Raw genomic sequence first — 13,065 nt, 5'->3', positions numbered from 1 at the left:
GCCCTCTCTTATCTGACTGTTCCCTGGGCAGCATCTTCCTGTCTTTCATTGCACTTCATTATGAGAACTGCATTCCAAAATACTGAGCACATTTCACGTCTTTATTTATGGTTAAAAGGATAAGGAAAAATAAAAACTCACTACAGCCTCTTAACCGGAGGAATAACTCTCAGGTCACAGCTTAGAGGATTTATACCATAGTGGAGCAAGAAATTTGTTTTATTTCTTTATTAGCTGCTCCTTTCTGTTCAAATCAGGTCTCAGAATAATAATGTAGCATTTGGGGAAAAAGATGCAGCCCAGTAATCCCACTGCTGAAGCCAAAATGGAGAAGATCTCCACTGCCACCATGTACTTCCCCTTGGTGCTCAGATAGGTGGGAACAAAAGATATCCAGACACTACAAAAGACCACCATGCTGAAGGTGATAAATTTGGCTTCATTGAAGCTGTCAGGTAACTTCCTAGCTAGGAAGGCCACGGTGAAGCTGATAGCAGTCAAGAACCCCATAAAACCAAGGACAGCATAAAACATAATGACTGAACCTTCATTACATTCTAGGACAATTTCTTCAGCCATTGAGCGAATGTCAGAATCTGGAAATGGGGGAGAAATTGCCAGCCACACAACACAAATGATGACTTGCACCAGGGAGCAAGAAAAGACAATGGAGTTGGCCAGTCTTTTCCCCACCCATTTCTTTATTTGGGATCCTGGTTTGGTGACCATGAAAGCAAGAACAACAATGGTTGTTTTACCCAAAATACAAGAAATGGCTATTGAGAAGATGATGCCAAAAGCAGTTTGTCGCATGAGACATTTCACTTGGTCAGGTTGCCCAATGAAGAGCAAAGTGCAGAGGAAAGATAGCTGGAGAGCAATGAGAAGAGTATAAGTGAGGTTCCTGTTGTTGGCTTTGACAATGGGGGTATCCCACTGTTTAATGAAGATCCCCAGCACCAAAGCTGAGATTATGAAAAAGAAGAGAGCTACAGTGGCCAAAGTGATTCCCAACGGTTCTTCATAAGACAAGAAAGTTACACGCTTTTCAATGCAAAGATTTTGAGCTTCATTTGGGTACTGATCTTCTGAACATTGGAAACAGTAATCTGCATCAGCAAAAAAAAAAAAAAAACATGGGCCATATAAGTTATGAATTAGATGGACTGAAGTATGCTTGCAACTTCATTTATTTCTAATTAAGTTATGCACATTTCATTTGTATTAAAATATTATAAATTAAGAATGAGACTATCCATCTGCAGAAATATCTATTGTATATTGCTTTTTCACAAACAGGCCTCTGTTGTTTGTGCCAATCTCAGTCTCATGTTGGAGGATAGAAGGATTGTGGAAGAGAAAAGCTTAATTGTGTTAAGCTTTCCAATTCAGAGTTTCCTGGCCCCTTTTCCAGAGAAATGGTGTGAAACTGCTTTGTGAGCTCTTGTAGTTGGATGTCTTGCTCAATGACTGAGTTGTTTTGTGGAAAATGAGTCCAAATCTACCACTTACATTCTGAATTCCCAACATGTGATTTCTGTACATTCAGGAAGAGACAAACTAATACCTTGAGGATATTTCCATTAACCATAAGCTTTTCTCATTTTAGATTTTCAAGTGACAACATTGTTACAAGAATTCCAGATATTTCCAAAGGTTACAGATCCTTGAAGATTGTAAATTGCTGTCAGAGCATCAGAAGGATCAATATTTATGGTCCATATTTCTTTATTTTCAGTCTTTTGAAATGTACTTGTTTTGTTCATAGGAGAAGCCTTTTGTTGGTGTAAGGAACTAAATTTACCATAGAATTTTTTTTAAAAAATAAACCTTTAAAAGTATTAGAAGTTCAGTCCTATGGCCTCTGAAATCTGCAAAAAATTCCTAGACCTTTATTTGACCTAGAATACTAAAACATTCCCTGTTAAGCTTCACTTCACCCAGTTTTCAATCAAATGCCATGCTGTTTTCAAGGCGTCTGTCTGGGAATATACCAAACACCCTCAATTGTTAGTTCCATTAAACCTCTTAGTTCATTTTGTATATTCCTCCTGCTGTCCAACAGTGGCAAACTCATCTTCTTGCTCCTTTCTACCTAACACAGCATCAGCATTCAATCCACTTCCTTCATATATGATTGATAATAAAGCACAAGGGTTCCATTCCTTTCCCCTTGCCCTCCAAAAAGAATTCCCTCAATCTTAAGAAGATTCTTCTCTCACTTAGGAAGAACTTTTTCCGTGGGATGGAATTTTTCTGTATCTGGTTCTGCATTTATGGGAAGTCAAAATCAGGCATGATTCAGGGACAACAGGGAGCAGAAGCTCAGGTTTGAATGTTATGAAAAACCCTGGAAAAACTCTAGGACCTAGGGAGAGGCAGAATTGGTTCAAAGAGCCCAATACTCTCAATTCTAAATAACTGATTACTTTTAGGAACAGAACAGTTTAGTTTAAATACAGATAGGAAAACAATAAGTTAATAGGTCTTATCAAATATATAGAAGACACATCTTACCTAGTTTGTTTGAAATTTTCCCTTTTGCACATGGAAGACAATCATAACAGCAAAATGGCTTCCCTTCTATTTTCATCTTGCTGTGGCCTGAATAACAATTGTCATTGCATACAGAAAGTGGTAGAGCCTGTTGAGAAATGAAACCACGATGGAGCAATTAAAAAAAATATTGTATTTTATAAACTAGTGTTTCACTGTGTATATGGTATTGTGATAAATCTTCATGACTTTTTGAGAAATGCAGTGCATTGGATTCACCCTCAACATTAAATTAGATATGCCCAACTAATAATTGCCCCCAAAGCAAAGTGACATTCTCTATATGTCCTCCTGGAATCATGTATGTTACTATTTCCTAAAGTATATGCACAAAACTTTATGTTTTCTGAAAGCCTAATGATTCAAGCTGGACTCCCCTCAAATCCCTCTTGGTCAACCTGTTAGGTAACTTATCCCATCTTTATAGGGGAGATTAAATTTTGGAATTAACTGCATTTCCATTGACTCTAGCCCTTTCTATCAGATAGGTCCTGAAATGTAGTACTGCAGAAAATTTATGCTGTACTTCATGGGATTCAAAGTTCCAATTGCATCTAATTCAGTTTAGCATCTATAGAAAATTACTTGGAGGAATTCGGGCAAGGGTTTAGACTATATGTTACTATCAGATATAGAAAATCCAGTTTCCCTTCTCTTTTCATATTTGAATTCTATGGAAACAGATGATGCTAATGTAGAAAAGATGCATGTGCTTTCAGCTGGGAATATTAACAACAGAAGGAAGTTATTAATCTTGAGAGGTAATTCATTAAATTGGAAGGACCAATACTATAGCTTCGCAAGACTTGTTGAAATGAGGAGATCTTGCCTAGAATGGGTTTAACCACCTATTTTCCCATCTGGGCCTTCTTGGTGGATTACCATCTTGATATGGAAGGACTTAGTTGTTCCAATGACACTTGCGAGTCATGTTGCTGGAGCGTGCATTCCTGGTAGAATCAAAAGATGAAGGAAGGAATTAAAAATATTTCACTTAGGAATGATGGCAGATGGAACTGAGAAGATGTAAGGGAATGAGCTAAAAGAAACTGGTCATATGCTTTCCATTTGTAAAAGTAAGGAAGCTGACTTTGATGGAGTAGCAGTGGCACTCAGTGGATGGAGATGCAAAAGTTCCATTGCCAAGGCAGTAAGGAGTAAAACATTTGTTAATCCAGATAACGGTCAGAAGCTGCTTAGACAGATATGTCCCTAATTCACTGAAGTATAAGAAGGAGGAGGAGGTACAATGCAATCAAACTTGCAAGATTCTGTTATAGCCAATCTCAGTAAAAGTAGTTTGAGCCTTTCTGTGGAGTTCATTTCTTGGTCTGCTCTCCCTAGGGGGGCTGACACTATTGGTGATGGCACTGCTGGGTATATGGCCTGAAAAATGTTCATGCAGAACAAATGGTGGACTTCATCTGGGCTGAGAGATATCTCTGAACATTAAGCCTGACATTTTAAGGATTGTAATATTTGGTAAAAACAGATTATTTTTGCTTCTTTTATATTGGATTATATTGTGAGCCACGAGAATCGTCTTGGAGTTGGGTCATGCCTAAATTGAATGAAATGAAGCAATGAATACATAGATAAATTTAACACAAATTGGAGAAGGAACGGCAAAATCAAACCCAGAAAGCAACAACAAACCATTTTGGTATTCTTGAAAGAAAACAGTATGGGCATGGCCATAATGTTTACATGAGTGTTTGTGCAAGATGATGAGATGCCCATTAGAGCAAGCAACTCAGCTTCATACTAGAGAAGGTCATAGCATTTTCACAAGTACAGCAGAAGGCCATGAGTTCACCATACCTAATCTGTCTGCTAAGTAGACCACTTGATATGGGTAGTCTGGTCATTGGTGGTGGCAGTATTGGAAGAGGAATACCTCATTTTACATAGACCTATCAAACTGGAATATGGAATAAAAGAATTATGAATCACCAAAGCTTGGAACATTCTGAGCAGAATTAGAAATTAGAAAAATTGGGCATGTGAGAAACAATTCAACTGGTAGATTGAAATCAGCTACTGTATATTAACTCTGATGATTTCATAATACCTTTGAGACATGAATCAATATGCTGCAATTCAGCAGCAGTGGCAATCAATCACAATACAATGCTATTTGTATTAGTAGAAATGAACTATAAAACCAATATGATGCAATGCAGGAAGACATAGAGGAAAATTATGAGCTGGAAGAGGTGCCAGATGCAACATAAAGAATGAAATGCTTGTATTCTTGGGTAATAGGAAAAGAAAAGCTGGATCAGTTGAACCTGGAATTACAGGAAGATTTGAAATCCAATAAACAGCAATGGTTGTGGGGAAAGACTAACTGAATTCTGTGAAGAGAATGCTGCACTTTACACAACTTAAAGAAAGAGTATAGAACTGGCCAACAGTGAATGGGCAGCATTTTTTTTTAATTTTTTTTTTGCTCCTACTTGTCAGTCCTGATTGCTGGTGACTGCCTGGACAAGTCCCTGCAGTTTTCTTAGCAAGATTTCAAATGTGATTTGTCATTGCCTCCTTCCTAGAGCTAAGAGAGAGAGTGACTGGCCCAAGGTCACCCAGCTGGCTTTGTGCCCATAGTAGTATACCTTGTGGTCTCCTGGTTTCTAGCCCAGTGCCTTAACCACTAAACCAACTGGCTCTTCTTTACTAACTAGAATCAAATTACATAACATGAAATACATAATAGAGAAATGCATTCCAGACAGCCTTGTAGAAATTATGGAATGGAATGTATTAATGGTGACAAAGTTACAGGTTAAACTTAGAAAACCAAAGAGAATAGATGGGATTGTAAGGTATATCTTGGACAATATGCAGTCAGAATATAATAAAATTATAAGGTAGAGATTCAGCAGCTTTAATTACGAAGGAAAAAAAACCTTGGAACAATGGGAAGAAATAAGATATTTCAACTAGTACAGTATCTCAAGATATAGATTATTTATTATTAAATAATTTCCAGCTTTCATTATTCAAAGATGACTTCCTATATAAGGCAACCTGAATGTGACAGCTGGTAATTGTTTATGTTCAGGAATGCCCATAAATTTATGGTAAGGCATTACAAGTGTTATAGTAGAAGCCCTATATATTCTAATCTCAGCTTCCTTCATTTTTCGTCATAGTTTTATTGCCCCAATTGTAATAATAATGAGTCACTCAAATGACAGCAGTGATTTCTGAAAAAGGCAGGGAGTATAATTCTTGATAACCTGAAATGTCAGTAGGAAATACCTGGTTGAACATGGGTGGCCAGATGATGTTTTCTTCAGAAATTGTGAAACGCTCTTCTGGAGGAGTCAAGGGATCTATCTTTCCAACTTTGACTTTAAGGAAAGTCTGGTTTGGGAATGTGATCCAGTTGATTATATCAAATCCAGTTCCTAATTCCCCATTTTCATTAAAGAAAAATTTTTCCCCAATACTGTTGTTAAATAAGACTCTTCTCAGATAATGATGGAGCTAAATGGAAGCAAATCAAATCCGAATGTTTGCGTTTGAAGTATGTTGATTCTTTAGCTTTCTGTTTTAATTATATACACCACCCAGAGTCACATGCAAGAGATGGGTGGCTATATTCGACGAACAAATAAATAAATGCAGTTGATCTGGACAAATAAATATTCCTACACTAAAGGTACACTAGTAGCTTTTAGAAATTGTGGGTACTACTATGCTGGTGAATCAAAATATTAATAAACACACTTTCATCAAACTGAACTGGCTTGACAAAACCTTAAATTAATAATGAATCTGTGGTTTCAGTCAAATGTATTTTTTGAAATCACATCTTACTTACGCAGTTCCTCCTCATTGTTTTAAAGAAACATGAACCAGTGCAAAGATTCATGTAATTTCTAAGCTAAGGGGATACTGAACCTGAAATGTAATGGCTCTGTATGCAGAAAAACAGCTGACTGCATCAGAGAGGCTTGCTCAATGTGCCATTGTTATTTCTTCTATTATTACCTGCCATGTTTCTTGATTGAGAATCATCGGTCTCCCACTGTCTGCCCTTGCTCTGTGTTTGGATTTGGATGAAAACATGGCTTTCAAAGCATGTACCACAGCATAGACTGCATTATAAATGCTGTAACTCTGCCCAGTCATGGTGGTATCAAACACAGCATTAGGAAGAGTCTCCAACTTCTCTTCTCCAGTGCACAGCACTCCAGTGTCCTCATTTAACTTATCTTTAAAGAAAGAACATCCAAATGCCTGTTCCCAGAACAATCTTATTAAATGGTCTTCCTCTACTGAATTAGGGTTTCTCATCTGTAAGAATCTTTTGAACCCAGTCACCTCCTTGGAAGAAACTGCAAAAGATATCGCACCATGAATAAAGTCCAAAGGCCGTATTTTTTGAAAGGGGACTGATGTGAACTCCATTTGTGCTGGCATGATCCAAACTTTATCTTTTCTGCTTACTGGTATATCCTCATATTCTGAAAGGTAGGGAAATATTCTGAAAATGGCAATGATCTGGTTTTCACAATAGAGGATCACAACATTGACAGTGCTTTCCATGACAACCTTGTACATATCAATAAAATGTTTAAATACACCTACAAAGTCATTAGAGAAAGTTTCTTTGGGAATCTCTTGCATGAAGGCAAAGCAGATACCTTTCTGGTAAAACAATGTAAGGGCATTCCGTACAAACCTCTCTCCACTCTCATCACGTTGGGAAATCAGCCCTATCCATGTCCACCTGAAATGCAACAGCAGCTGGAGAATCCCCTTAGTCTGAAGCTCCTCATTTGGGAAAAAACGATGGAAGAAAACTGTGTGTTCACTGTTGTCTATCATTGGGGCAGAGCCATATATAAGCTAAGAAAAAAATGAATAAAAGAATTGGATTATAGATTCTATTTTTTTACTATAATAGCTATATTGGTCGCAAACCTGAAGAGAAATATAGTCCAGTCTAGAAAGAACTGATTTTCAGGATTTTCCTTTTATAAGTATAAATGTAACAATATTTGAAAGTCAAATAATATTATGACAATGTATTGATTCAGTATTCCCTGAACTTAAATTTATTTTATTTCACATGTTGCTACCATACTTTCTTCTTACCTTGCATGTGATATGATATTTTAACTTCCTTATGAGATACAATAGCAGATTTTTCTAGGAAGTAGAGTCTCCTTGCCCCACCCTTTAGTACTGGAGTGAGAAATATGAAGCTCCTTATGATAATCTGGTGACATTGACTCATGCATGTAAGTAGACTACTGCAATGTGTTCTGTGTAGGGCTGCCTTGGAAGACTGCTTGTATACTATAGGTGTTATGAATGTGGCTGCTAGGTTACTAATCAAGTATACCTGTCAGTGTAGTATAACTTGTGCAGTGTGATCAGTGCACTGATTGACAGTGTGCTTGTAGGCCCAAATGAAAATGCTACACATTTTCCAATCACACAATTTCTGTTGGGCCATGTTATGGAACCAGCAGGGTCATTCATCTTGCCCACAGCTGGTGAAGCTTATACTCCTGAAAACCCTATCCACATCCTCAGGTTCCACATCCTCAGATGAATCCCAAGGTGACTGCAAGATGTCACTTTCTTCACTTTGCTTGTATCTTCCCAGCTGGCACCCAAACCAGAAAAGTTCATAAAGTTTGCAATTTGTGTCTTTTATCTCTTTCTTTTCATCAATACCTCCTATCCCATTATTCTCTAGATGGTCTCTTCTTCACAAAACACTACAATAGAACAAACTTTCTATCTTTCTGTCTTCCTTCTTTTACTCTCCCTACACCTTGATATGACTCTGCAATAATAATCAAATCAACCAAGCTCCTAGCTAGCTATACCCCATACACCATTACACCTAGGTGACTTTAAATGGCAAGGAGAAAATCTCTTCTATGGAATGGAAAGAGAAGTTTGCTAAATGTATAGTCTACCAAGCAGATCTTGTTTAGGCTAAACTGAGTATCAGTACAGATAGAGTGTGCATTGTTGTACCACAGATCAGATTTTCTCAGGACCAAGGAAGTCAAGCAGTGGCAATATATACAGTAATATTGATCAATACTACAATTTAGGCACGTATCATGCAACAAATCCCTACTGTTTAGGCAGTTTTGCCTTTTTATTCATGTTCAGATGGCCACTTATGCAAATCACAGAACTTAATTTAAGACAGATCTCTGCAACTTAATAGAAATCTAACCAAGCATAGATTTTACACATTGGGAAAAACAAAGGCTCATTATTTACAAGTAGTTCTTACTTGTGGCATCTTGTATATATTCAGAATATTTGGCATAAATGGACAGACATTTGCATTAGGTCCTGCAATAACAGATACCGTCTTCTCTTGGATATCACACTTATAATTAGGGATGAATCTGGCCTGTGTGGACAGTAGCTCCAGTGAAGCAAAATAAGTCCATTTTGCCAGGAAATTGCCATTAGAAATGTGAATGCCCAGAGTCATGTTGGATAACATCTGAGGGTTTTCATTAATCTCCTTTGCAGCAAAAATCAAGGTCAGGATATGTTGGTAGTTCTGCAGAAAAAACCTGCAATGAGAATTATGGTTGTAAACTATTTCAAAAAGATGGATAAAATTCTAGCACGAAAACAAATGTGATCTTTTTGCAACATCTGGAATTTTTTTTTTTTGCTTTCTTTTTTCCCCCAATCCTAGGAGAAAATGTGGCTACTTTAAGTATGTCTGAGAAATACTTTTTCCTCCACACAATCTAAAGGACCTTTCAAGAATTGAATCCAAAATGCACTCAGACCCTTTTTTTCCTAATATCCATGATAAGAATTCAAATCCTATGTATTGTTGATTTGTTAATTGCAAATAGTGATCAGGAATACATTAGTGATTATTTATCCTGCAGTAAATTAAAAAGAGAACTATGGACATTCATTGTTTCTTGAACTAAAAGTAATTGCTGCACGTTTTACTTAGTCACTGGAAAGTATAGGTTTTGTTTTATTTTTCCTTTGAGATGGGAAGTATTTGTGGGCCCCTAAATGCATACAAGAAACGTGGATCAATCAACAAGGAATACTGAGAATTATTGGTATGGTTGATGATGGTCATGATCATGATGATATGATGATAATATTGCAGTTTGAATACTCCCTATTTAAATAAAGTTAAACACTCAAGTTATCATGGTAAAGAAAGATTATCTATTTTATTGTACATTATAGTTAATAGCAGTAAGTCTATACATGAGCTCATCAACCAGTTCTTCCGATGGATGCCTTGTAAAATCTACTGGATCAGAAATCAGGTAGAACTGAGAAATAATGCCAGCAATGATGAGATCTCCTCTATGATAATAATTATATTTAAAAAGATCAAGCTTGCCCACCACACAGGTAGCAGTAGCAGGAATAAGGCATACCACATCTGGCAGTAACAATATCAGTGACATGAACAATAACATATTTTACAAGAAATATTAATTTCCTTCTGGAAAATAAAAGCCTCATTGAAGTGTAGTAGCCTCCATATATGTTCTTTCACTTGCTTGATTGGAACTTAGCATGTGCAGTTTGTCACTGCTCTTCTCTTTTTCATGCCACTCATGAATGGAACAAGGCATATTATTTGCTCCCTTCAATCGTATTTAATTGTGACATTATGTTCCCTGAAGCCCTTTAGAGATTTCAGAAGGAATTTAATTAATAAGGTGTCTTTTGGCAATTATAGGAGAGATAGCCATGACACCTTCCAGAGAGACTGTATAGCAAAACCTTCCCCCCCCCCCGAAATACCAAGAGAACCTTATGTCTGTAATTAATTTCCCCAGAAAAGCTTGTCATTGCTGTTGAAGATTAACCCCCAACTGATCCCAGTTTAGAAAGTGAGGAAATTTCAGAAGAGAGAATTGTAATCAGAAAGGCCCACTTTTTCAACACTTTTTACAATGCAGAATAAAAAGGATGGCTTGTTTCTCTTCATTCATTTACTGCATATAATTATTTTTTCATAATCAAGAGATATGTGCCAGAACTTAGCAGGTCTGGTGAGAGCACTGATCTGCAATTATATCCATTTATATCTTGATATTTTAATATCCTATAATATCAATAACCAATTAATTGTTTATAATCAAATCAAAGTTTATTGATTAGCCCTTAGGCCATATCAAAATACATTATTTCAAACACAAAATATTGATAAAACCCTATATAAAAACAAATTAAGTAAAATGGAAATAAAGTACGGTGATGTACTTTATGGTTATACAAATAAGCGACAGTACAAATCATATTTCCGTGTCACCCCTACAATTTACTCCAATCAACCCCACATATGCAGATTTCAACCTTATTGTTTTACTCAAATACCGAGCTGTATTATATGTTCCCCTTCATGGATCACTGCTTTGTCATGGCGAAGGGGCTTGCCTAACTCAGTGAAGCCATGAGCTATACCGTGCATGGCCACCCAAGATGGACAGGTCATGACAGAGAGTTCTGACAAAATGTGGTCCACTGGAGAAGGAAATGGCAACCCACTCCAGTATCCTTGCCAAGAAAACCCCATGGACAATGTTAAAAGACTAAAAGATATGACGCCGGAAGATGAGCCCCTCAGGTCGGAAGGTGTCCAATATGCTACTGGGGAAGAGCGGAGGGCAATTCCAAGTAGCTCCAGAAAAAGTGAAGCGGCTGGGCCAAAGCCAAAAGGACATTCAGCTCTGGATGTATCTGGAAGCGAAAAGAAGGTCTGATGCTGTAAAGAACAATATTGTATAGGTACCTGGAATGTAAGATCTATGAATCAAGGCAAGCTGGATGTGGTCAAACATGAGATGACAAGATTGAACATTGACATCTTGGGAATCAGCGAACTGAAATGGACGGGAATGGGTGAATTTAATTCAGGTGACCATTATATCTACTACTGTGGCCAAGAAACCCTTAGAAGAAATGGAGTTGCACTCATAGTCAATAAGAGAGTGGGAAAGGCAGTAATGGGGTACAACCTCAAAAACGACAGAATGATCTCAGTGTGTATCCAAGGCAAACCATTCAACATCAGAGTAATCTAAGTCTATGCCCCAACCACTGATGCTGAAGAAACTGAAGTTGACCGGTTCTATGAAGACCTACAACACCTTCTAGAACTAGCACCAAAAAAAGATGTCCTTTTCATCATAGGGGATTGGAATGCTAAAGTAGGAAGTCAAGGAGTAATCGGAATAACAGGCAAGTTTGGCCTTAGAGTACAAAATGAAGCAGGACAAAGGCTAATAGAGTTCTGTCAAGAGAACAAACTAGTCATAGCAAACACTCTTTTCCAACAACACAAGAGACGACTCTACACATGGACATCACCAGATGGTCAATACCGAAACCAGATTGATTATATACTTTGCAGCCAAAGATGGAGAAGCTCTATACAGACAGCAAAAACAAGACCAGGAGTTGACTGTGGCTCAGATCATGAGCTTCTTACTGCAAAATTTAGGCTTAAATTGAAGAATGTAGGGAAAACCACTAGACCGCTCAGGTATGACTTAGATCATATTCCTTGTGAGTACACAGTGAAGGTGATGAATAGATTTAGAGGATTAGATTTGGTAGACAGAGTGCCTGAAGAACTATGGACGGAGGTCCGTAACATTGTACAGGAGGCAGCAAGTAAAACCATCCCAAAGAAAAAGAAATGCAAGAAAGCAAAATGGCTGTCTGATGAGGCTTTACAAATAGCTGTGGAAAGAAGGAATGCGAAAAGCAAGGGTGAAAGGGTAAGATATAAGCAACTGAATGAAGATTTCCAGAGAATAGCAAGGAGAGATAAGAAGGCCTTCTTAAATGAACAATGCAAAGAAATTGAGGAAAACAATAGAATGGGGAAGACTAGAGATCTCTTCAAGAAAATTGGAGATATGAAAGGAACGTTTAGTGCAAAGATGGGCATGATAAAGGACAAAAAAGGCAGGGACCTAACAGAAGCAGAAGAGATTAAGAAGTGGTGGCAAGAATACACAGAAGAACTATACAAGAAAGATCTTAATGTCCCTGATGTCCACGCTGGTGTGATCACTGACCTTGAGCCAGACATCCTAGAGAGTGAAGTCAAGTGGGCCTTAGGAAGAATTGCTAACAACAAAGCTAGTGGACATGACAGTATTCCAGCTGAGTTATTTAAAATTCTAAAAGATGATGGTGTTAAAGTGCTGCACTCAATATGCCAGCAAGTTTGGAAAACGCAACAGTGGCCACGGGATTGGAAAAGGTCAGTTTATGTTCCAATTCCAAAGAAGGGCGACGCCAAAGAATGTTCAAACTATCGCACAATTGCACTCATTTCACATGCTAGCAAGGTTATGCTCAAAATCCTACAAGCTAGGCTTCAGCAATACATGAACCGAGAACTACCGGATGTACAAGCTGGGTTTCGAAGAGGCAGAGGAACTAGAGATCAAATCGCCAACATTCGCTGGATCATGGAAAAAGCATGAGAGTTCCAGAAAAACATCTACTTCT

At 37.6% G+C, this 13,065-nt stretch overlaps 1 protein-coding gene across 1 annotated transcript; it reads right to left on the bottom strand.

Annotated features, from left to right (window-relative positions):
* Positions 1–219: 219 nt before the first annotated feature.
* Positions 220–10,010, bottom strand: LOC103057854 (vomeronasal type-2 receptor 26-like). The gene is made up of 6 exons (XM_007440387.2): positions 9,791–10,010; positions 8,831–9,006; positions 6,556–7,416; positions 5,821–6,048; positions 2,518–2,644; positions 220–1,109 (listed from the first exon to the last, which is right to left on the bottom strand). Exons 1-6 carry the CDS (start codon positions 10,008–10,010, stop codon positions 220–222), a joined length of 2,502 nt encoding a protein of 833 aa, XP_007440449.2.
* Between the last annotated feature and the right edge of the window lie 3,055 nt (positions 10,011–13,065).

The sequence above is a fragment of the Python bivittatus genome, unplaced genomic scaffold (genome assembly GCF_059951505.1).
Source record: "Python bivittatus isolate LINGU-HERP-01145 unplaced genomic scaffold, Pbiv_v1 ctg000430_np1212, whole genome shotgun sequence".
In the NCBI taxonomy this organism is placed as follows: Eukaryota; Metazoa; Chordata; class Lepidosauria; order Squamata; family Pythonidae; genus Python; species Python bivittatus.
This window is presented reverse-complemented; position numbering and strand designations above follow the sequence as displayed.

Bases quoted from the DNA above. Each gene is read 5' to 3' on its own strand.
- LOC103057854 (XM_007440387.2), bottom strand. From the start codon at position 10,010: ATGTTATTGTTCATGTCACTGATATTGTTACTGCCAGATGTGGTATGC. The intron at 7,417-8,830 runs GTAAGAACTACT...TTTTTTTCTTAG, and splicing joins ATATATACAAGATGCCACAA to CTTATATATGGCTCTGCCCC. The intron at 2,645-5,820 runs GTATTTCCTACT...ATTTCTCAACAG, and splicing joins GGCCACCCATGTTCAACCAG to GCTCTACCACTTTCTGTATG.